The following is a 26,916-nucleotide window of genomic DNA, read 5'->3' as shown; positions in this document are numbered from 1 at the left end:
CCAATAACACAAAGCCAAGGCACAAGAGTTAGTTCAAGAGGGGAAAATAATTTGTAACTGTTCAATCAAATTTGCTCTCAATGCTGCTGAGACCGTGGCAAGGGAGATCAATACCAGCATTCTCCTTTGAAGGCATGCATGGCTTGGGATTTCGGGGTTTAAACCTGAGGTTCAGCCGTATATTTTAAACACCCCTTTTGACAAAGAACACCTGTTTGGTCCTGAACTCGATCAGTCTTTAGAAAAAATGAAAATAGACACCGAAGTGGCAAAGTCCATGGGAGCGCTCGAGTCCCCATCAAATAGAGGATGCTTTTGCAGCTTCTTTTACAGAGCAGGGTCTAAAACTACAACTTCAGACCCAAATGCTTCCTCTAAAAAGGCAATATCCAATCCTCTCCTTCTAGAGGTTTCTATAGAGGAGGGTATAGAGGAAACAATACCAAGAGTAGAGGTAAAGGCGCCACACCGCGTAACACCCCTTCCCCTAACAAACCGTGACTTGCCCACACTTCCCCCGATTACTTAACACCTGTTGGGGGAAGACTTCAACAGTTTCACCCCATTTGGCAAACCATAACAATCAACAAATGGGTGATCAACCGTATCTGACATGGTTATTGCCTGGAGCTTACCACCAATCCTCCAAACATTCCAGCTCACATTCACAAACTGTTGTCAGACCACTTGCAGTTACTCTAAACAAGAGGTGCAATCTCTCTTCGAAAACAGAGCCATAGAACCAGTTCCGTTACAGTATTAAGGTTCAGGGGTTTACTCTCACTATTTTCTAATCTCAAAAAATGACCGCTCCTTAAGACTAATTTTGGATTTCAGTGTTAAACCAGTACATATTGTCAGAACATTTCCATATGGTAACTGGTCCTGCCACTTCTATTCAAACTTGCTATGTTAAAGCTAAAATAACTTTAACAGTACCTCCTAGAACACACACTACTTGTAAAATAGGAGCTTCTATGGCCTTTTTAGGTAACATTCCCATAGCTGACACATGTAAGGCAGCTACATGGTCTACACTACACACATTTACAAAACTATATTGTTTAGATGTGTTAGCACGTTAACAGGCTAATGTCGGACAGCAGTTCTAAAGACACTCTTTCAAACAACAGCAACATCCACTGGTTAGCCACCGCTCTTGGAGGGTACTGCTATACAGTCTATGCAAAACATGTGTATCTACAGCACACATGCCTCGAACAGATTGTTACTTACCATGTACGCATCTGTTCTTGGCATGTAGAGCTGTAGATTTCACATGCGCCCTTCTCTGGACGCCTATGGCTGTTGCAGTTTTTTCACATTATATATGCATGGACATTTCAATACTGCACTTACTTACTCCATTCTCACCCTCTTGCGGGAAAACAATCTAACAATGGAGTTGATGCCCATGCACACTGTCAACGAAAGGAGGAGTCACCTTACCTTGTGACTGGGAAAGACTTCTTCGAAGAAAAACAACTTGCAAACATCCGGACCCAACACTAGGTGGCAGGAGTATTGTAAGCATATGATTCTACAGCTCTACATACCAAGAACAGATGTTTACAGGGTAAGTAACATAATCCTTCTCTGATAGCTGTTCTTAGTGTGAATGGTCGGTACTTGAAGAAGATGGAAGAGAAACATTTCTGAAGGAATACTGTTCTATTGAAGATATTGCTGGACCTGCTTTCTTTTTTGCCATGGAACGTCATTAATCTGGACGTGGGATAACCCACTGAAGTAATGAAGCAGAATTTAGGTGAATCTGCTTCATTCCTTTAGTGAACTATCCCATGTCTAGATTAATTACTTTCCATGGCAGAAAAAAAAGTCCTTGACACTCCACCTCTTTTTCTGTTCATAGTCAATCAGGGAGTTAGATGTAGTTTTCAAGGCAACCATCATGTGGTCTATGTTGAAGCACATAAACTTTTACAACTCTCTCAGCATTGATTTACATTTCTGTTATATATATATTTGCAGCATGAGTGGCTGTAGATACATTCAAGCTTAGCATACATACTCTTTTTATTTATTTATAAAGTTTTGTATAGCGCGAACTTGATCCCGAAGGATATCCGAGCGCTTTACAATTTGAAGCAAAGGTAACAAATCAGAACATTAGTCTAACATAGGGAATCTAATGTGCATTGAATCAACTAGTACAAACATAACAGCTCAAGCAGCATATTGCTCCGGATGGGGTTTCCTGCACACTTGAGAAAGTGGAAAAGCCTACTATACACAGACCCAGGAGCGAGAATACGCAGAAATGGAAACACTTCTGAGCCATTCTCCATACATAGAAGAACAAGGCAGCGGTGTCCCATCTCCCCGATCTTATTTACTCTGACACTAGAACCTCTGGCCTGCTTTGTTAGGCAGAGACATAGGGAATCAGCGATACGGTTCCGGCAAAAGCCCGTAGGCATCTCGCTATATGCAGACGATATGGTCCTGTATATACGTGATCTGGAGGAAAACCTCCCATCAATACCCCAGGAATATGTTCGATTCGAACACTACTCGGGACTCGGTATAAACTGGCCGAAATCTGTGATAATCCTATTGACAGAATCCACAACACCGCACAGGCTGGAATACCAACTGGAATGGACCACAGAACCGGTGAAATATCTGGGGGTATGGCTACACAGAGAACCAGATTTAGTGATCAGGGAAAATTCAATTCAATTCAATTCAAATAATCTTTATTTCGATCATAAAAGATCATAAAAGATATACAAATAATTTTTATCATTTAAAAACTTATAAAGGTATACTGTAAAAGTCTCATAGTTAAAATCTGATTACTCGAAGAAACATTATGGTATAGAAAAGGGGAGAAATGGAGGTTTTTTTCATGTGGCTTTAGTGTCCTTGATAATTAATGCACGTGATCGCCACATTGCCGTCAAAAATGTTGCCATTATGAACACAGTTAGAGCCGCTAAGTCTGTCTTGAGGACTCTGTAGGCCGGGGCAAAGGTTCGGAAGCCCAAGTTCCTTAGATGAGGGACCAACCAATACCTCCTAATTCTGTTGTAGGATCTGCAGAACAAGACCACGTGAAGATCGCTTTCCAGTTTGTAGTTGCATGCTGGGCACGCCCCTGAGTCCAGATTGCCTTCCCAAGATTTAGTAAGGGACCTCAGTGGAAGAGAACCGTACCTCCATTGCATGTAGATCTTCCGTACAGACACAGGTGTCATAGCGTCCAGTACATATTCTGGGCTGTAAAAATCTTTTATCTTTGTAAATGAGTCAGTTAGAGATCCTTCCCGGAGAGAAGTCATAGCTTTCCGAAGCATAGCGCTATAAAATAAGTTTGAGAGTTCTTTTCTTGAGACCCTTACGCATGCTACTCCCGGGTTGGACCATAATTCTGGTACTCCAAGATAGATACACATGTCCCTAATGTACTTTATCCACGGGATTTTAGTGGCATAGGTTAGTCTAAGGAGTTCCTGCAGTTCATTTCTGTAGTGTACCAGGTCCTCACTGCTCCACAAACGCCTCCAATAGGTCAGAGGTTTAAGCCCCAATTCCTCCGTGATTGGACGTAGAGCCAAGTCCATTCTTAGGGGGAGGAGTGGAGTGCTCGGGGGGAGAGCAGCCAGTTGTCCTATAAAGTTATTTTCTGCGACCTGAACCGTGTATAAAGGTATATGTCCCCATAACTCACCCCCATAGATAATGCCCCCCCCTGGCTTGGGTTTTATAAATATGGATGGCGGGTGTCAATGGACGTAGAGGTGATTTTTTGGCAATTCTTGTAATGGCACCTGCCCTCTGGACCAGTTTTGTCGTTGCTTTCGTTTTGTGTGGCAGCCAAGTCAAATTCTGATTGAGGGTTATGCCAAGATATTCTATTACTTGGACTCTTTCTAGGGTTGTAAGTCCCAGGCGAGGGTTTGGGCAGCTTTTGGGTTTGGGGCTGAGGATCATAAATTTGGTCTTAGTTGGATTTATTTCTAGACCTCTTTCGTTACAAAACCCCAAGAACCCGTTCCGGACCCTCTGAAGCCCCATTGGTGTTTTTGACAGCAGCAGGGTGTCATCTGCAAACATGATTGCAGGCACCCTGCTGCCATTCAATTGTGGAGCATCAGTGTTAGTGATCCTGTTCAGGTACTCTATCACCCCGTTCACAAATAAGCAAAACAGAGTAGGGGCCAGTACACAGCCCTGCCTCACCCCTCTGAGGACTGGGAATCTATCAGTCAGCCTGCCGCCCTTTCCATATCTGACTCGGGCATAGTTGTTTGAGTGCAGCCTGATTAAGATATGGAGGATGTCTCTCGGGACGCCCAGATCAGCCAGCACCGCCCACAATCTAGCCCGAGGAACTAAATCGAAGGCGGCGCGGAGGTCCACAAATACCGCATACAGTGTCTCCACCTCTTTTTCTGTTCATAGTCAATCAGGGAGTTAGATGTAGTTTTCAAGGCAACCATCATGTGGTCTATGTTGAAGCACATAAACTTTTACAACTCTCTCAGCATTGATTTACATTTCTGTTATATATATATTCGCAGCATGAGTGGCTGTAGATGCATTCAAGCTTAGCATACATACTCTTTTTATTTATTTATAAAGTTTTGTATAGCGCGAACTTGATCCCGAAGGATATCCGAGCGCTTTACAATTTGAAGCAAAGGTAACAAATCAGAACATTAGTCTAACATAGGGAATCTAATGTGCATTGAATCAACTAGTACAAACATAACAGCTCAAGCAGCATATTGCTCCGGATGGGGTTTCCTGCACACTTTCGAAAGTGGAAAAGCCTACTATACACAGACCCAGGAGCGAGAATACGCAGAAATGGAAACACTTCTGAGCCATTCTCCATACATAGAAGAACAAGGCAGCGGTGTCCCATCTCCCCGATCTTATTTACTCTGACACTAGAACCTCTGGCCTGCTTTGTTAGGCAGAGACATAGGGAATCAGCAATACGGTTCCGGCAAAAGCCCGTAGGCATCTCGCTATATGCAGACGATATCCACAAACGCCTCCAATAGGTCAGAGGTTTAAGCCCCAATTCCTCCGTGATTGGTCTAGAGCAAGTCCATTCTTAGGGGGAGGAGTGGAGTGCTCGGGGGGAGAGCAGCCAGTTGTCTTATAAAGTTATTTTCTGCGACCTGAACCGTGTATAAAGGTATATGTCCCCATAACTCACCCCCATAGATAATGCCCCCCCTGGCTTGGGTTTTATAAATATGGATGGCGGGTGTCAATGGGCGTAGAGGTGATTTTTGGCAATTCTTGTAATGGCACCTGCCCTCTGGACCAGTTTTGTCGTTGCTTTCGTTTTGTGTGGCAGCCAAGTCAAATTCTGATTGAGGGTTATGCCTAGATATTCTATTACTTGGACTCTTTCTAGGGTTGTAAGTCCCAGGCGAGGGTTTGGGCAGCTTTTGGGTTTGGGGCTGAGGATCATAAATTTGGTCTTAGTTGGATTTATTTCTAGACCTCTTTCGTTACAAAACCCCAAGAACCCGTTCAGGACCCTCTGAAGCCCCATAGGTGTTTTTGACAGCAGCAGGGTGTCATCTGCAAACATGATTGCAGGCACCCTGCTGCCATTCAATTGTGGAGCATCAGTGTTAGTGATCCTGTTCAGGTACTCTATCACCCCATTCACAAATAAGCAAAACAGAGTAGGGGCCAGTACACAGCCCTGCCTCACCCCTCTGAGGACTGGGAATCTATCAGTCAGCCTGCCGCCCTTTCCATATCTGACTCGGGCATAGTTGTTTGAGTGCAGCCTGATTAAGATATGGAGGATGTCTCTCGGGACGCCCAGATCAGCCAGCACCGCCCACAATCTAGCCCGAGGAACTAAATCGAAGGCGGCGCGGAGGTCCACAAATACCGCATACAGTGTCTCCACCTCTTTTTCTGTTCATAGTCAATCAGGGAGTTAGATGTAGTTTTCAAGGCAACCATCATGTGGTCTATGTTGAAGCACATAAACTTTTACAACTCTTCTAAGAGCACCGTCTTCCAATATATAATGCTCAGTCTAAGTATTTGATCGACTGTTGAGACTCCTTTTCTAAATCCCGCCTGGAGAGGGCTTAAAATATCAGTCTCCTCCATCCAGCTCAACAACCTGTTAAGAATTAATCTGCCAAACAACTTTTGGGGCACATCAATGAGGCTGATTGGGCGGTAGTTGGCAGGGAGCAGGGGCGACCCCTTTTTAAATATCGGGACCACCTCTGCTCCCAACCAAGTATCTGGTATTTTCATTCCCCCCAGCACTGCATTGAATAGAATCATGAGGTAGGGTGCCCAAATTCCCGCTTCGTGCTTGAAGAGGTCGCCCGGCAGCCCATCCAAGCCCGGTGCCTTCCCAGAGGATAGCCCAGCTATCGCCATCCTGATGTCTTTTATAGTGAAGGGTTCGGCGGTCTGTCCCTGAAGGGTAATGGGCAGTGCTGCTTCTGTCCCCTCATTCTCTAGGGAGTATAGCTGCTCGAAATATTTTTGCCAAACATTTGCAGCAATGTTAGGTTCAATAGCCGTGGGAAGATCCCCGCTTCCGTGGTTAATTATTCTCCAGAATCTACGGGAGTCTCTTGTTGCTAGGGACTCCAATAGATTCTCCCAGTGCTGTATGTCCCACTCTATCTTGGCATTTGCTATAAGTATTTTGTAGGCCCTCCTCCTAGAGGAGATCTCTTCCCTCGTACCACCTGCTTTTATAATAGATAGGAGGTCCTGTTTTGCAGCTCGGCAAGCGCTGTTGAACCAAGTGTCTTTATTCTGTCTCTGAGTTCTGGGTGGTCTAGTGCTGAAAAGGTCTACTTCAAGCTTCCTAATTAGATGTTCATGTACCTGCGCGAGGTCCTCACCAATTTCCTTGGTAGAGTCTAAGTTCCATAGATGGAATGCCTCCTCTAGGGTTGGAATAATTCCGGCGTATAGGGAGGCCAACTTATCTTAGCTGGATACAAGATTTTCCCATTTTATCCTCCTCTTGTTATTTTCCAAGAGGTGTCCCAGTCTTGGCTCTTGCCCAGTTAACACACTTTCCTCAAAACAGGGAATGGCAAAATCTAACATTAATGCATTGTGATCACTGTCCTGTCTTGGCATTACTCTGAAATCCATCACCCTTTTCCAAGCGTGCAACTGTACCAGGAAGTAATCTAATCTGGATTCCCTCCCTGCTTTGTTAAACGTACATTTGCTCGGGATATCAGACCTGGTGCGGCCGTTACAAGCTCTCAAACCATAGGTGAGATTTAATGTATTTATTTGAACGGCCAGCGGTGTCCATGCTCTAGGAGGTGGGGCCTCCGTGGAGGGAACCTGCCAACTTGAATCCTCCTCTAGGGAGGGTCCATCAAGTAGTCCAGGTAACGGTTCAAAATGTGAATTAAAATCCCCTCCTATTAGATATAGTATATCTTCTGGGATGGTTTCTAGAAGACGGGACAGTGCCTCAATGGTTTTGGAGGAGGCAGCTATTGGGACTGGCCTGGAGTAGATATTTATTACAAGTAATTTGTAAAGACCTGGCCATTCGAGTAGAACGGCCAATATATCCTCCGATTCCACAGTATATCGTGAAGCTGAGCAACCTAGGTCAGAAGTCACCCAGGTTGCCAGCCCTCCTGATGGTCGGCCTCTTCCTCCCCATCTAGCTTGTATCGAGAATGTCTGGAAGCCCCTATACGTGGTCTCCTCCCTTGCCCAGGTCTCTTGAAAGAGACAGATACTTTGTGAATTTATTAATTCAGCCCATGAGTCTGAGTCTATTTTGTTGGCCAGGCCTGCCAGATTCCATGAGAGCAATTTAATTATTTGAGGGACATGGTGCCCAATCAGCAACGTGGTTTGGTTGGGCATCTCATTATCGTTAGGAACATATGCGGTTGGTGTGGGTAACTCCCCCTTTCCATCATTAACACTTACTTCTCCACCACCTTCCTCCACATTCACGATGTCATCGCCAATGTTCATGTCATCTAACCTTGTTCCAGCATTTGGGTCAGCATTTGGATCAGGTTCATTGCAATCCTCATGCTGATTCATGCTGTTTCCTCCCCCCCAATATTCATATGATCAAGGGTTTGTCAACATCCCCAACCTGGGTCTTGCCGTCCAACCGAAAAATTATAGTTCGGGCCAGTAAGATGGTTTTGGCACTGTAACAGTGGAGCAGGTGGGGAAATCCTTGGCCATGATGGGTTGGAAGGACAATTTTGCTCATTGAGCAGCCCAGTCATAATACTAATAGGGCGTGGATAAAAGAAAGTAAGATCAACAATGTTGATTCCTCCATTATTTATGCCCCAACCCAATCTTGTTATCCATCCTGCCACCCTTGAGTCTTGAAAGTTAACCACAATGCAGTCCCCACCCAGAGTTTTGGGAGTGCAGCCTATCCATTCTATTCTCCTCACCCCCAATATTAGTCCATCAACTCCCCCTGGTAGAGGCCGGTTCACCCTTAACCAGTGCATAACCTTATTTTTGAGCATCTGGAAGGTTTCTCTCTGTCCCATTAAAAGTGGTGGGACATTTGTAAGGACCGCTACATAGGGAAAGGAGTCAGGGGTAAGATTCATTGGGGGTTTCTTTTGGGGTGGCTTCGTCATTGTTGGTAAGGACGGTTTAAAAGATATAGGAGCAGGGCGGGGTGCAGGTTTACTTACTAGGGGCTGGTTACTCGTTGAGGGGACAATAGGTGGAATAGTACCTATACCAGAAGACACATTACCCCCTGCTCCCTCAGCGAGCGAGGAATTTAGAGTAAGCGGCATAGGTTGCACCACAGTCTGGGATGTAATTACAATATTAGGACAATTGTTTGCAGAGCCCGGTGGGACTGAGTCAAGAGGCTTGGGTAGTCTCTTCCCAACCGCAGTGCCCAGCTTAGGTAGCACTGGGGAATTAATTTGTGGCCTTCGTCATTTATCCTGCGTTGTACATTGGGTATTGTTCTGAGGCTTGCTACTTTCAACTTGCCTTGCTTGGGTTTTTATAAGTGCCTTTGTAGAAAAAAAATTGTCTAGTGTTACCTGCTCAAAGTGGTCTAACCGGTCGGATAGCTTACTAATTCGTTCCTCTATTGGGAGCAAAATTGACCGTAGTAGCTTTTCTAGATCAGGAAACAGGTTGCAAGGAAGTGGCGGTGTAGCAGCCAGTGGCAGGCCAGTATCAGAAGAATTAATAATGCAAGAATCTAAAGTATCCACTAAGACAACATCTCCCTCTTGTGTAATTTTCCCACTACGGCTAATTTCTGTGTCGACCTTACTAGGGCACGTGTTTCTGCCTACTTTCCTAAGTTTGTGTGGGGGTTTTGCTAAATAAAATTTTTTGGGTGCAGTACTCCTTTTTAGGTTGAAGCACGACCTGCATTCAATGCGTAAGCATTGATTGCAGTCTGCTTCGACAACTAATGTCACCCGTTTTTGGGAATGTGGACACGAGAGGGTGCACGAGCGCCGATTTGCTCAGTTTTGACCTCGTGAGCGCGCACGGCGCCGTGCCCCTCTCGTGCCTCATTCCCTTGCGCAAACACACTCCACACTCACGCATGCGCACATACACAGCCATACACAGGCACACACACACTGCATACACACACGCAGACCCACGCGCACACGCACAGACACTCGAACAGACACACGAGCGTACACACGAGCGTACACCCCCCCCCCCCCTCCTCCCACTTACCGTGTCTCCTCTGCAGCGCTGGTCGGGCACTCACCAGGCTGTTGCTGGGGATCGGGCTCCTCTCTGCGGCAGTCTCGTCTCGTCGCGGGACCAGGGGGCAGGACTTCACTTCCGGGGCTCCCTCCAGCACCTGGGAGCCTCGGGCTGCGGAGAGGCCATCAGTCGGCCGGCTCCACTTCTTCCTCGGCGGCGGCGGGCGGGACTTCCTGCCGGATTGCAGGCCCGCCCCGTCTCAGGCAAAAGTGCCTGACTTCCGTTTTTTTTTTGCTTAAGCAGCCCGCTCGGTTTATCCAGCTGCTTCAAAATGACAGGCTCACAGTGTTTGCAACTACAGGCTCTGGTGAGCCTTTTGGATCCATTATGGTTACCTCTGTGTCCATGAAAAGCTTTGCTTTGGCTTTGACATCTTTGCTTCTAGGCACATTCTCCTTCTGGAGTGTCCGGTACAGGTTTTGAAGTCCGTGATTAATCTCCCCTCACAGAATAATCATGTCCACGTTTACACCAATGTTGCTATTATAGACGTCTCTCCACTAAAGCCACTCTCCTCCACAGAAAATTGCAGTATATTACCTCTAATTGTACTTTGTTCGCTTCTGTAACATGCACACGTCACATTTTCCTCCTGTAATGCACCGTTTGCTACCTCGTGTATTTTTTTTGCTCTTAATTGTCACTTTTGCCTCATGTAACTTAACGTTTGCTCTTGTAATTTGCTCACTTGTAATTTTCTCCTCATGTTTCATTCCTGTTCCTATTGTGAAGCGTCTGACACCGGGTAAAGTCCGCGCTGTATAAAAACGCATCAAATTAATAAATAAATAAGCTGTGCTCCTCTTCGTGCACCATGTGTTTGGCTGCTGTGCTCACACCTGCCCCTCTCGTGCCCCTTTCATTCACCTCGGTGCCTTCCCCTCACCCTGGGTGATCTGAGCCCTCATTTCTCTTTTGTCTTGCGCCCTGCGGGTGACTCTGCTCTTCATTCTCACAGGGTCGGGCGCACTCCACAAGGGAGGGCTCCTTGATTACCTGTCTGATCGCTGCGTTCCTCACGCAGATGCGGTGATCAGGCCCAGAGAGAGGGGGAAATTGATCGATACTGAAAAACGATCAACTCTTGAGGGGCCCCCTGGCTGCGAGCGGCGCCCTGCGTGTCGCTTATAGCTCTTGTTTGCAGTTGTTTGTCCTGTAAAGCGCTCTAAGGCCTCTGGGTAATGTCCGTGCTGTGGGTGAGATATCACCGCTCCCTCAAGCCCCCCCTCCCCTGCAGCCCGGGGCCCCCTTGTCTCATACTTCCTGTCTCACCAGCTGCCCCGGCGGCTCTGAATCCCACACAGCCCCCCCCCTGTCTCTTCTCCCAGTCTCTCCACAATGCCCCCCCTCCCCTCCCTTGTCCTCAGACTGCCATGTCCCCCCTGCTTCCTTCCACCCGTGCTCCCTGCAGCTGCGCAGAGCTTTGTTGGCACTGCTGGCACTCGTCTACATGGCTGGCTACTACAACATCAGCCTGGTTGTGGTCCTAAGCGGCCTGCTGGGCTATCTGTGCTGGAAGCACCGGCGCTCTAGCAAGCAACGCAGCCTGCGGACCGCCATAGAGCTGGTGGAGGGCGAGGAAGAGACAGTGCGGGCCACGGTCAGCCCACGGGGGCTCCTGCGGGGGCTACCAGCCCGGGTGAGTGCGCTGAACCCCTCCCTTTCTACTGAGGTCCGACCCTGGCAACACCAGCCTTTAGCTTCCACCCACCAAAAAACATGTGTCACCAACTATTACAAACAAACCCACGGACTTCGCCCAGCTGCCAAAGCCAGCACAACCTCGCAAGTGTCATCCACCATCCTGCTCGCAAACTTTGCTTCACATTTTAGATACAGGCGTCAGTCACTGACAACTTCCAGCATCCAACGCATCCTGCCTCAGAGCTTCTCGCTCCCAGCACCAACTGCCCACTACACAGTCACCCTCTATCGAGAAACTACTGTCCTCGCTCCATTTGCTACCCAACACTCCAGACATTGCCCATTCCCACTTTCGACTCACAGAAACTACTTGCTGTATCATCATTGACAGCACCCTGTATCCAGCCCCCACAGACCACACAATGCAGCAGGCATCAATCACTGGCAACAGAATACAACACCAAACCGGCATCGCCGTGTATCAGGGCGCACTGACCAAACTGCACCTCATACACTTCACTTAAGGGCAGCAATCATTGATTGAGTTACTGTACTCTATGCCATCAGAGATAATGCATCATCATCCTGCATTGTTGTTCGTCTCGATAAACAACCGTCCCTTCCTATTCCCCATCACCTTCATAGACCACCAGTACCTTCTCACAGCATCCTGCATCTTACAGATTGAACCCTTTACCTGGCACTCACTAACCATAGCATACCTAATCACATCACTTGGAGACACCAAAACACTTACTTACATCACCCAGCATCCAAAGATGGCATCCTCCATTCATCACTAATGTCATGAGTCATCCTGTATCCTGCACCCATTGAAAACAAACTATTAACCACAGTCAACATTAAGGGGATGCTCTACAGACTTCTGGCCTGGGTGAGTAGGCAGGACATATCGATAATCTTTGATACCCATAGACTGTATTCACTAACAACATCCATCCTTTCACTGGTCCCACCCTCCTGTATCTACCATTCTTCACCCGCTGACAACACCCAATCGTAGTAATTATTCTGTAGCACTCAGCATAGACTGCCAGTCCACAATTGTTAATTAATGTTTTTGCTGGGCTTATCTCTGTGGGGGCTGCCAGCCTGGGAGGATGTGCAGGGATGGTGCCTGATCGTTTATATCCACAGACCACATTGTGTCTACCACCCATCATAATACAATTACAAAATGCCCCTCAGGATAAAAATACATAAATATCATATCGCATGTACAGACCCCCGTGCACTGCAGATTTTGCTTTCATGGTCTGTCGGACAGACCATTAAGGTAATGACAGCATCACTCTGAAACACCACAGCATCACTCTGAAACACCACAGCATCACTCTGAAACACCACAGCATCACTCTGAAACACTACAGCATACACTCCAAATACCACTCAACGCCACATAATTACACTGCACTAAATGCAACATACACTCCAAATACCACTCAGTGCCACATAATTACACGCCACATAATTACACTCTACTAAATATAACATACACTCCAGACAATACCACTCAGTGCCACATAATTATATGCTACATAATTACACTGCGCTCAATGCAACATACACTCCAAATACTACTCATTGCACATAATTACACGCCACATAATTACACTGCACGCAATGCAACATACACTCCAAATATCACTCAGTGCCACATAATTACACACCACATAATTACACTGCACTCAATGCAACAATACACTCCAAATACCACTCAGTGCCACATAATTACACTGCACTCAATGCAACATACACTCCAAATACCACTCAGTGCCACATAATTACACGCCACATAATTACACTGCACGCAATGCAACATACACTCCAAATACCACTCAGTGCCACATAATTACACTGCACTCAATGCAACATACACTCCAAATACCACTCAGTGCCACATAATTACACGCCACATAATTACACTGCACGCAATGCAACATACACTCAAAATACCACTCAGTGCCACATAATTACACTGCACTCAATGCTACATACACTCCAAATACCACTCAATGCCACATAATTACACTGCACTAAATGCAACATACACTCCAAATACCACTCAGTGCCACATAATTACCCGTCACATAATTACACTCTACTAAATACAACATACACTCCAGACAATACCACTCAGTGCCACATAATTATATGCTACATAATTACACTGCACTCAATGCAACATACACTCCAAATACAACTCAGTGCCACATAATTACACGCCACATAAATACACTGCACTCAATGCTACATACACTCCAAATACCACTCAGTGCAACATAATTACACGCCACATAATTGCACTGCACTCAATGCAACATACACTCCAAATACCACTCAGTGCCACATAATTACACGGCACATAATTACACTGCACGCAATGCAACATATACTCCAAATATCACTCAGTGCCACATAATTACACACCACATATTTACACTGCACTCAATGCAACAATACACTCCAAATACCACTCAGTGCCACATAATTACACGCCACATAATTACACTGCACTCAATGCAACATACAATCCAAATACCACTCAGTGCCACATAATTACACGCCACATAATTACACTGCACGCAATGCAACATACACTCCAAATATCACTCAGTGCCACATAATTACACGCCGCATAATTACGCTGCACTCAATGCAACAATACACTCCAAATACCACTCAGTGCCACACAGTTACACGCCACATAATTACACTGCACTCAATGCAACATACACTCCAAATACAACTCAGTGCCACATAATTACACGCCACATAAATACACTGCACTCAATGCTACATACACTCCAAATACCACTCAGTGCAACATAATTACACGCCACATAATTACACTGCACTCAATGCAACATACACTCCAAATACCACTCAGTGCCACATAATTACACGGCACATAATTACACTGCACGCAATGCAACATACACTCCAAATATCACTCAGTGCCACATAATTACACGCCACATAATTACACTGCACTCAATGCAACAATACACTCCAAATACCACTCAGTGCCACATAATTACACGCCACATAATTACACTGCACTCAATGCAACATACACTCCAAATACCACTCAGTGCCACATAATTACACGCCACATAATTACACTGCACGCAATGCAACATACACTCCAAATATCACTCAGTGCCACATAATTACACGCCGCATAATTACGCTGCACTCAATGCAACAATACACTCCAAATACCACTCAGTGCCACACAGTTACACGCCACATAATTACACTGCACTCAATGCAACATACACTTCAAATACAACTCAGTGCCACATAATTACATGCCACATAAATACACTGCACTCAATGCTACATACACTCCAAATACCACTCAGTGCCACATAATTACACGCCACATAATTACACTGCACTCAATGCAACATACACTCCAAATACCACTCAGTGCCACATAATTACATGGCACATAATTACACTGCACGCAATGCAACATACACTCCAAATATCACTCAGTGCCACATAATTACACGCCACATAATTACACTGCACTCGATGCAACAATACACTCCAAATGCCACTCAGTGCAACATAGTTACACGCCACATAATTACACTGCACTCAATGCAACATACACTCCAAATACAACTCAGTGCCACATAATTACACGCCACATAATTACACTGCACTCAATGCAACATACACTCCAAATACCACTCAGTGCTACATAATTTCACGCCCCATAATTACACTTTACTGAATGCAACACACACACTCCACACAATACCACTCAGTGCCACATAATTATATCTATCTATCGCCCTCACTCTATCAATCTATCTATCTATCACCCTCACTCTATTTATCTATCGCCCCCATTCTATCCATCGCCCCCACTCTATCGCCCTTTCTCTATCTATCTATCGCCCTCACTCTATATATCACATCACCACAATATCACTCCGCACCACCACAGCATCACTCAGGGGCACCACAACATCACTCCGCGCCACCACAGCATCAATCTGTGCAACCATTCCACAACTAGTTCAAATATGTTCTCTCAATGTTTCAAGCTTTTTTATAAATGTCACAAAAAAATGTTAATATTTCACATCTATTCTTGGATTTTCATCACAATAAAATACACTGAACATAATCTTCACAAAAGTTATTTACAAAACTTTAAGCTATTGCCATTATAAATTACAATAACTTTTATTTAAGTATTAATTATTAAAAAATAAATAAAAGCCATTTATTTGTAATATCAATACATGTAAGTCACGTAAATAAAACACATATTGCATTACAAATGCTATAGGTGTCACATTTGCGAAAGCTATACCTATTAGCATTATAAATGACAAAGCTATTAATTTCGCTATTTTCAAAACCAACACATAAATACAAAATTTGTCATTTACAATACCAATAGCTCAAACTTTTCTAATGCGAGACCTATTGCATTGCAAATGCTTGTTCTTTTTGAACCTGGTTTGTGTTGAGACAGAGAAACCGGGGCACTTGTTTCTGATGTACATATTGTAGAATCAATATGACTCACACTAGAAGATGTTGATTCTGCCGCAATCCCCTGATTCTCTTCGTTAGTGAGGACATTGGAACGTATTTCTGCTACAACAGGCAGAATTAAAGATGATAAAGGCGTTACCAATTTTTAAGAAGTTCAATAGATAATCTACGCTCAGCACGCCTCTCTGCCAGCGTTATCTCTTTGTCAATGTCTACGGTGGGCCGGTTAAAATATTTGTCTAGAGGTCCAATGACTGCAGTCCCGGGCTCGCCCGGTAGGGTCGTCGGAATAGTACTGCTGGGAGATACAGACATCCTTATAGGCGGCAACCCTTTTACAAAGCTTGTAGATTGGCACTTATCTGTCACAGCCCTTTCCTTGATACAGAATAACCTGTTGGGGTCGGTGAAAGAGGGCTCGCCCAGCCCGGCCTCCCTCGGCCACAGACGGTCCCGCCCTTGTCCCGGGCTTCTCCCGGCGCGCTCCTGCGGAGCGGTACCACTGGTCGCCTTTAAACACAGGTACTGCAGGCTCATAGGCTGATAGGCGGGGAGGCGTGGCCAGCGGGGAGAGCAGCCCAGGTGTGGTAGATCGGGCGCGCAGGGACTCCTGGACACTGGAGTCCCTGCCTGTGTGCTCGCAGCCCCGCCGACGCTGTCACCTGCCCGCGTTCCTCAAAGAAATGCTCCCACACGGCCAGCAGCTTCAGGAAGTAAGAGCGCTGCGGGTTTCCTTAGATGCAGCGAGTCACTGGTTGATAACAAAACACCAAAGGGCCAGGTAGGGGGTATCCACACAGCACCAAATGGTCCCGGTGGCTTGAAGAGAAAGCCTGTATTTCAGTCCGTTGGCGGGGGGGCGTGGCCAGCGGGGAGAGGAGCCCAGGTGTGGTAGATCGGGCGCGCAGGGACCCCTGGTCACTGGAGTCCCTGCCTGTGTGCTCGCAGCCCCGCCGACGCTGTCACCTGCCCGCGTTCCTCAAAGAAATGCTCCCACACGGCCAGCAGCTTCAGGAAGTAAGAGCGCTGCGGGACCCGCGAAGCGGGTCCGGCGAGGCGCTGAGGGTTTCCTTAGATGCAGCGAGTCACTGGTTGATAACAAAACACCAAAGGGCCAGGTAGGGGGTATCCGCACAGCACCAAATGGTCCCGGTGGCCTGAAGAGAAAGCCTGTATTTCAGTCCGTTGGCGGGGGCGTGGCCAGCGGGGAGAGCAGCCCAGGTGTGGTAGATCGGGCGCGCAGGGACTCCTGGACACTGGAGTCCCTGCCTGTGTGCTCGCAGCCCCGCCGACGCTGTCACCTGCCCGCGTTCCTCAAAGAAATGCTCCCACACGGCCAGCAGCTTCAGGAAGTAAGAGCGCTGCGAGACCCGCGAAGCGGGTCCGGCGAGGCGCTGAGGGTTTCCTTAGATGCAGCGAGTCACTGGTTGATAACAAAACACCAAAGGGCCAGGTAGGGGGTATCCGCACAGCACCAAATGGTAATTTTCAGGGAAAATTACAGCGTAGCAATAGAGAAACTGTAGATACAGGTGACAAGATGGATAAATGCCACTTTCCCTGTCGAACAGGATAGCTATCATGAAAATGATAATACTGCTGCAGTTTCAGTACTTATTCACTAGCATACCTATAGTGTTACCAAAACACTGTTTCGTACTCTTCGTAGATTGCTAAATAAAATAGCGTTAGCCGGGAAACTGCCCTGCATTGTTGTGATGTGATGACTATGACCTACAAACAAGGAGGTTATGGCGCACCTGACTTGTAGTTATACTATTTATGCGCATTAGCGCAGTTTGCGCATCCTATCCATCTCTGGTATCTGTCACCACATAGGTGCATGGACATACCATGCTCCGAGACAAGTACTGTTCATTGTACGACCTCGGCATGGAAAGCCTTAGGTGCGAGAGCGGACAAACTGCTGCTGTATGCTCCAGCACTCCCCATAGGTCATCATCCGGCACTGCCGATCACGCAGGAACCCAGAGCACTGGCAGTGCTGCACATAGCAAGACTAGAGAATATGGGTAATATATACCCAGGGGGCACATTTTTGACATTAGATGACCTGCAATATATACAAAACAAAATACCACTCTTTACATTTATATATTATCGACTCAAGACGGCAATACAAGAATTATATCCAACGTTCACAGGTGAATACCCTATATTAAATGCCCTACAGATGCTGCTTACCAACCCTATGCAATGTCATCTGGTTACAAAACTATACAATACAGCCCTTTGAGGAAAGGCACCAGACACCTAAAAAGCAATGGAAAGATGTAAAGTTTCTTTAGACCTTCAACTAACACTGGAGAATTTGGGATACAGTTGTACTTTGACATGGATCCTCACATCTAACTGTAACCTACGTATAATACACTTCAACTATATACAGCAAATGTACTATACACCTGCGAGACCTTCTAAATACGGGCTATGAGATCATGACAATTGTTTGCAATTTGGGGAAAGGGAAACAGACTTTGGGCATCTGGCATGGGCATGTCGGCGAGTTCAGGACTTTGGTGTGAAGTTGTGAGGGCTCTGCGGGCCATCACATTAGAAATGTGGCTTTGCACTCCACATCTTTGCCTGTTGGGCTTGGTTCAGAAATTAAAATGGGGGGCGCAAGTTTGTGGCCATAGCATTACTACTAGCTAAGCGCTGAGTCGCAATGCATTGAGGGAAAAGAACGGCACCTACATTTGAGCAATGTTTGAGGGACATGGGATATTGCAAAACCAATCTGGAACTGTATGCTGAAGAACTTCCACAGTCATCTCATCCTAAAACAATTTAGAGACCAATGGAGGACTATTTGAGGAAAAAGACTATATGGATAAAGTTTCGGGGGGGTGGGAATGATACCCTGTGAATGTGAACTCTGTACACTAGGCATGTAGCTGTGGAATGTAGACGATATACAATATTGGTTCTGTAAATGGGGACTGCTGAAAGCGAGTTGTTTTATGTAATAAATACAATAGAAACCAATAAAAGAAAATAACAAAAAAACTCTAAGTATGGTCCTTTAGTTGTTTGTCATGGGTGTAGGGATATTGGCTGTAGGTCTGTTCTACCTTAACTATTCTTTTGTTGATCTTGCGGTGGTCACCTCTGAGGAGATTCAACCACCAATGAGTCAAATTTTTATTCGACCTCACCCCTCGCTTTAAATGCGTTAGTGGAGGGTCCACCCCATTGCCACAGACGTGAGTCCTCATGCCACTTTACTCCAGCTAGACTATGCCACCGGTCTCCCTCAGCTGGCCCATACTCCACTCATTGGCAGGGCCCATGACCAAGCTATAGTCCAATTCCCTGCCACTGGGATCAGCTCACCAGGATGCGTTCGCCATCATTTGAATTGATATGCTGCTGTGTATCTCAGGGTTTTTTGAGTCCAGGGTCCGAGTTTAAGCAAGGCCTTTATGTGTTCATCAAACCCTTTCAGTGCTTATTTGTGAATAATTAGTTTACATATTATTCCAACGGCAATACAGATCAGACCCCATTTCGTGGTCTATGTTGAGCACTGTCATGTCCTAGCCCCCATCAGGCACCATAGGCTCTTCTCCAGGTTATGCCCCGTCCGAGAATGAACCAGGGTAATGGAACGATCACTGTTCCAATATTGCCCTCTATACCACTCTAAATACCTGTGGACCAAGCACCATCAGGTCTGCAGTCTGTCTGTCGCTCGACAATGATGACACAACCTACTCAGCGTGCCAAGCATTCAGATAGAAGAAGACACTTTGCTATCAAAGGGTACGTAGGTGGCATGCACCATGCAAATGAGAGTCTATCTCAGGGACCCCAGACATATCTTGGAAATTTGTTGACCATGAAGAGCAAGAGACTGAACCTTCAGGGATCACCATTGCGTAAAGACCTGCTAGTCTGCATCCCAGGGGATTCAGTGACAACCATGAGATTTCCTGGGCCTTCAAAGGCTGGCGCTTGGACAAAAGCAACTCAGAGAACCGTGAGTACAAAACAAAAGAGACACAAAACTGCTCCCCCTGCCAAGGTGGAGCACCTCTCCCAAGGCAGGAGGGCTTCGATGTCTTAGCCGGCTCAAAGATCAAACTGCGGAAGGTCCACTGAAACAACTGAGGGTACCTGTAGGAAGGTGGATATCTGACTATGGTTGCCCCCAACTTTTTGCCTGGTGTTTTGCTGGTTTTTCGACTTAGTTGACCTAGGGCCCTGCTATTCAGGACCCCAGGCCCACTGCTCTCTCTGTAAAATGGATTCCATGTACCCTAGGTACATACATAATTGGATACTGAGTCACCTTATCAGCCCCTGTACAGTGTACCTTAGGTACCCAGGGCATAGGTGCACACAGGGCCTACCAGGGGCTGCAGCATGTATTATGCCACCCCTGGATGGCCATCCAAAACAGACACAACTGGCTGCTTGACAGCTGGCGCAAGGTGGTGTAATCACCCTTTGCTTTAGATATAGTATACCTATATCTAAACCTAAAATGGGCACACAGATCTCCTATCAGTCACTCCTATGGCAGGCCTTAACAATCCTGAAGGCAGAGTGCTTGGAATCGTGTGAGATGGTGCTCTGGCGTGAGCTGAGCCTGTCTGCGGCCTTCGGGATCTATCCCTTAGCCGTTCCCATGATAGCGTCAGACCATATACTTTTAAGTGCCTTATAATCCTCGCGGTTATGGTAACTTTGGTCTGACATTATCTAAACATGTCCTGTAAGGTGTCATACGCTTTGGAATACTACCCCCTCGCCAGTTCTGGCGACGGGGGTAGCCTTCCACCCCTCTAGAGGGAGAAGACATGTTGGTAGCTGTAACCCTGGTTAAAGTTAAACACAGCCTCAGCTCCACAAAATGGATGCTGCCACTGAGACACGAGTCTGACCTCCTGCTGCTGGGAGTCCTTCCAGCGAGGGAGGCCTGGACAAAGGGTTTCCTGTCAGGGGCGGTGCCAGCACCATCCCAGACAGGATTTTGTGTATCCCAGGTAGGCAGGGCTGAGAGGAAGGTGACTGCAAGTGGCACCCCGGTGCTCACTGTGCATATGCCGGCTCAAACCAGTTCCAGGGGCACACCAGCCCCTGAGCAGGGGAGAGACCGGACAAAGGAGAGGGGTGTAACCACCCCCCTCCTGGTCCCACCCATGGGCAGGACCTAGTCGCGTGCCAGCCCCTTTTCTTAGAATAAAGGTAGGAGCGGGCACCCTTCCCAAATTAGATAATCTTGAAACTTGAACTACTTTCCACGAAAGGAACTCTTGTCATTCTCTGTAGACCCTCCCTTGTGGCTAAGGAGTAGCCACCCTGCACCAGCAGGCACCATCTAAGCGCTTGCGGTTTGCTGCACGTCCATCCTCCGGATCAAGACTGACCAGCTCGACGAGACCCGGATTCCCTGCCATCTCTGACCTCTACCTGCATCATCAGCCCAGCTGAGATTCGTGGGTGCGACGAGACCCGTGGGACCGGCTATCTTCAAGACCTGCACGACGCTTAACCAGCACGACCACCGAGGGATCCTCGAGTGAGTGCACTGGGGTTTGAGAAGCCCCAACCCTGAGCAGCTCCAGCACCGAAGTCCAGCCCCCCAGCCTCCACGAGATCTGCGTGGGGCCCTTCTGCTTCCTTGCTGCTTGCCACGTTGTCCGGTCACTTGCCCGTCGGCTGACGACGTACCACGACTTTTTCAGCTCTGGTCTAGGTCCTCTAGACTGGCCCTTGCTCCTTGTTCAACGAGAAGTGCCCTGGACCCTCCTGGTCCACTCCAGACGCCATTTTGATTCAACCGCGTGGGCTTGCCTTTGCCAAGGCTTGTTGCTCCAATCCTGGATCCAGGATCGCCGACAGCAGACACCATCGTGGGACAGCTCGCACCTCCAGCCTGGACGCCGACAACGCCTCCTGGCCCGTGTGGCTGCAGAGTCCAGCGTCACCCACTCACCTGATCGCGGTGCCTTCATCCGGTGCCATCCTGGTGCCCACACAATCACTGGCTAGTGATTAAGAACTGAGTCCCCTCTGCTTTCAGGTCGTCTCCTTCACTGATCCAGCCTTGGATCACACCGAACATCATCACTGGTCGCCTGCCAGCAACATCTTCTTTCAGGCTCCATAGACTACAACGAGGATTCCCGACGTCATTTGAACCCTATGCAGCTGCAGCCCCTGGGCTAGGTAACCCGAGCATTTCGGTGCTCCAGCACAGGTTCACTATCCTAGTGTCCAGATCCTTTTTCGTTTTTAGTCTACCTAGTCGGATTCGTCCGGAAACAGTAACTTTAGAATTACTAGCATCCATAGACTTTGTCCCGCATCCCGCGTAAGAGTTCACACTCTGCACCCGGGTTCCCTAGGCCTCCTGCTCCTAACCTGAGGGTTCAGTAAGGTAGTCCTAGCGGTCCTGAAGCCTCTGTATCGTGTTACTTACCTGCTAGTATTTCACATTCCACTTTTAGAGTATATGGTGTTTCGTGCCCCTCGGGCATTTGTGTTATTTGTGCAACTTACAGTATTTTCTTAAGAGTTTTGTATTGTGCTTAGCTCCCTGACTCATAAAGAGTTCAGGGTAGTCTTGTTATTAATAAATATCCTTTATTTTTATAACAACTTGTGTGGTGTCCTTTCACTTGGTGTTCAAGGGGTATATGTGATGGTAAAACAGCTGGCTTAACACGCCCTCTAGAGTTTAGCCTAAAGACTGCTCTTGTCCACGCTACTAGGATAGCTGGTCGGTAAGGTTGACTTACAACCAATCATCAATAAGGGTTGTTTGGAATGATACAGAGTGATCACTAGAATAGTAAACACTATATATCAGGCCAACTTCTCACAGTACCATGCCTCCCATCAAGCCCAGCCACACCCAGACTCAGGCTCCGACACTGACTCCTACAAAAATTTGCTACCTCAAGGCCAATGGCACATCGGTTCCGAGCCCTCCCACTTCGACCACTGCTCCCTCTGCTCCGAAATCATTGGCTCCGAAACACCCATCTGTACCCTGGACACCATTAATGTTGATGCTTCACTCCGCTCCTAAATCTGATTTGTCGCCAAACTTGCATCATGCTGAAGGCCAGAAAGACACTGAGCCATGCAGGCATCCATCATTGACCTCCGAGGATGACACTAAGGACCCCCATCCATGAGCAATAGCAGGAGCGGAATGCACGTCAACAGCACCTCACAAGAAAAATGTCCACACTTGTTCCTCCACCACCAGAAAGAAAGCTAGCTTTCCCAAAACAGACTGCGCCCAGTCTTCCACACACAAGACTTCTCTTAAAAAACACAGGGACAGTGCCACCAATTCTATACCTCTACCAGCTGTACCTCCCATACCTACCTTACTAGCTACTCCACCGGTTCTCCTCTCAAATGCCTCACCAAGGTCATCTTATTCAACTTCACCACAGGGCAGAATCTTTGGACTATTTGAACCTTACGACCAATCCACATGAGAAGGACATCCTGTTGGAAACTGTCTTGAAGTCTGAGAGATCTGTGTAGTTCTTCTCAATGCTTAAGGGTATGATAAAATCCACCCCAAAAAACGTTAAATGCCCTGTTCTAGCCACCCTGCCGGTGGAAAACAAAAGTCAAACCACTATCCAGTGATCCCACATACATCAAGAGACCGGTTCCTCTGATCTCCCTGCTGGTCCATACTGCCCATAAGAGTGCCTCTGCCCAGATGACAGGCGATGCTCCTCCTCCATACAAGGAGAGTTAAAAAAATAGATTCAGCGGGCAAAAGGATTGCAGTAGGAGCAGCTACTTACTGGCGAATTGCTAACTGTGGTGAACTCCTGTCATGTTATGCTAGGGCACAGACATGGAGTGTCTTGTCAAACATCTGCATGAGCAATGCCGTAAACGAGGGTAGGAAATTGTTTCGGAAGGCGAGATAATTATCAGTGCACATATCTGCTGTGCATAGGACGCTGCCGACACAGCCTAGAGGGGTGTTAATACAGGCATTATCTCGCCCTGCCATGCCTGGCTCCATATCTCCGGTTTTAAGCCTGAGGTGCAGCAACATTTCATCAGCCTGCAGTTTGACGGAGAACACCTCTTCAGATCATATGTTGATGAGCTGCGGGAGAAAATAATAAAGGACAGTGAGACTACAAAGTCGATGGTTGCCCTAAAAGGCACCATTTCCTGTGGGTCCTCTCACAGGCCCCAGCCCAGGGCCTATGTCCCCTAGCCAAAGCCAGTCTTATCAAAACAACCTCAACACTCACCAGCATCAATCTGGCAGAGGGTACAATAAATGAACATACAGAGGAAACCACAGGGGTTGAGGCAGGGGAGGCGTCGTCAAGGGGCCTACTCCAGTTAAACAGTGACAGCTCATAATTACTCCTCCAACCATAAGTCATCCGTTGGAGGAAGACCAAGCCATTCCTGCACCAATGGTAACCAATCCCTTCAGATAAGTGGGTGATAGGCATTATAGAGCAAGGTTACTGCCTCAAACTCCATATTCCCTCCCAACAACCCACCTCACACTCATAAACTCACTACTGAACATTCTCCACCTTCTCCAGAAAGACGCGTGCTCACTCCTACAAAAGGTACCATACAACCAGTACTCCACTACACCTGGGTACAGGGGTATACTCCCTGTAGTTCCTCATCCCCATGAAGGAAAGATACCTCAGGCCAGTTTTTGAACTCAGGCCACCCAACCAATACATCCTGTCAGGTCATTTCAAAATGACCAGTCTGCAAGAATTCATCCCCCTTCTGCGGCAGGGAGACTTCATAGTCTCCCTGCCGCAGAAGGGGGACTAGTTTGGTCCAAAGACGTCTATTTCACACACACACACACACACCACATTAAAAGTACCTGCACTTGTGTTTTGTGGCCATCATTACCAATTCAAAGTACTACCTTTTGGGGTGACCACAGCCCCAAGGATATTCACAAAGTGCTTAGCAGTCGTCATAGGACACCATTGCAGCCAGGGGATTAACGTATTCCCATACTGTGACGATTGGTTGACCAAGAGCTGCAGCAAAATGCAATGCCTAGTGCGCACACACCCAACATTCTTCCTATTTCAAACACTGGGATTCACCATAAACATCACAAAATCTTTTCTACCCTCCCAGGTGCAGCCATTTCCTAGGTGCCATACTCAAATCGTTACTTCCATGGCAAATACCAACAAAGGGCGGAGAGCTTACAACTACTGCTGCCTTTTTTCAGCCAAACTGTCCAATTCCTGTGCGCACATTCGTGCACCTCTTTGGCATGATGACATCTTGCATTGTAATAGTCCGTTTGGCATGGTTGCACATGAGGCCCTTTCAAGAGTTTCTGGCAATCCAGTGGTCACTAGATGAGGGTCAATAGAAAGATATACTATTGGTTCAGGCCAAAGCATACCTCTCTTTGCAATTGTGGACACCCATCGAATGGTGCAAGGCAGGCCATTGCTATGAAATGATTTATTTAAGCCATTTTCTTGTAGAAGGGTAAAATTCTCAACTTCACATCCAAAAGTCTTGTTTCTTGATTTTAAAGTGTTTATTTAAAAACATAAAACACCTAGTGAGGAAAGTAGTTGCTGAAGATTTTTTCCAAATTGCAGCCGGTATGTTGTCTGCCCTAGAACAATTGTATGTCTTATTTTGTTGACGCTATTTGCATAGCACATTTTCCCCTCTTGTGGCTTTGTCACTCATTTGAATCTGGTAATTTTTTTCTGTTGCTGGTTTTAAGTAAGGACATCAGGTTGGGCAATCAGTTCCATACGACCTTTGAATTCTGAAGGAAAGGCCAAAAAAGGTGACCCTTGTATCCCTCCCTTGTTATGAACTGGCATCACTCCTTAACAAGTAGATGATCAGAGGGATGCTCATATGTTCTTAGAAGATGGTCACAGTTTTTCTTTTTCTTTTTTATTAATGGCTTATAATCTGTAAATAGTGCTCCTTCGCCAGAGAGCTGGATTGCTTCTGTGAATATGACCACTTTCCACATTGTAAAAGGATTGCAATACGGATTGCTTTTGAAGAAGCTTAAGGAACTTCCCCAAAGATATAATCTTAGCTTGACTAAAGCATGAAGAGTGAAACATCCTTTAATTCTTAACCTCTAATTCCTCATAGTAGCACTACATGTTCTGTATAGCTACACTGAGAGAACAGTGTGCGGAGAATAACAGATGCTGTCCCACCAAAAGTTTACTTTGATATTGACTTGCTATCTTGCAACTTGATATCTTGCATGCCTTCTCATACCGCTCATAAATCTGCCTTACCATGATGATCATGACACAGTTTAAATGTTGTCTTACTTCTCTCTAGTGAATGCAAGAACTAACTACTCAAGGCATATATTACATTAATGTAAGGTGCTTGCGGAATGCGTGGGGCATATTTTTTTTTAAATGAAATACTGAATGGCAATTGCAATGTTTTCTGTTAGGAGAGTCTTGTAGGTCTTTAACTTCAGTAATGTTTATGCAGTTGTTCAAGTTCAGATATTCACTTTGGTTAAACTGGTGTACTCCAGCCCATGTTTTCCTTTTTCCCACCTCCATAATCCCCACCCCCTCCCTTTTCAGCACATTTTTACTAGATTTGTTTTGGCCTGTAGAACATATAGTGCAATAACAAAGTTGTCTGGACTTTGAATTAATCATAGGTATGCTTTTGTGCCGCTCATCGATGAGGGAAGCGAAGAAGAGGAGGATGAGGAACAAATGGCAAATGAAGGCATTGGTAAGTACACAGTTGTGTGCTGGACTTGGCCCTAACGTAAGATACCCTTCTATTACAAAAAATAGAAAAATACTGGCTTGTGTCAACAGAACGAGAATAAATTGTATTTGTATTTATATAGCTCGTACAATCCCTGACAAGGTGTTGAATCACTTTACGGCGAGTAGCACGCTATTCCGGATCCTGTGGTTAGCCCAGGGGTTCTCGTGATTAGCCTAAACA

At 46.5% G+C, this 26,916-nt stretch overlaps 1 protein-coding gene across 4 annotated transcripts in view; it reads left to right on the top strand.

Moving 5' to 3' along the window:
* LOC144782007 (transmembrane protein 87A-like) overlaps nt 1-26,916 on the top strand; it is a 416,501-nt gene that overhangs the window by 375,713 nt on the left and 13,872 nt on the right. For all 4 annotated transcript variants that reach the window (XM_078661114.1, XM_078661113.1, XM_078661112.1 and 1 more), the window contains one exon: nt 26,618-26,694. In XM_078661114.1, coding sequence (XP_078517240.1) covers nt 26,618-26,694 — 77 coding nt within the window. The remainder of the gene's footprint in view (nt 1-26,617; nt 26,695-26,916) is intronic.

This window comes from Lissotriton helveticus, chromosome 9 (assembly GCF_964261635.1).
Source record: "Lissotriton helveticus chromosome 9, aLisHel1.1, whole genome shotgun sequence".
In the NCBI taxonomy this organism is placed as follows: domain Eukaryota; kingdom Metazoa; phylum Chordata; class Amphibia; order Caudata; family Salamandridae; genus Lissotriton; species Lissotriton helveticus.
Note: the sequence above shows the minus strand (reverse complement) of the source record. Positions and strands in the feature narration are given on the sequence as shown.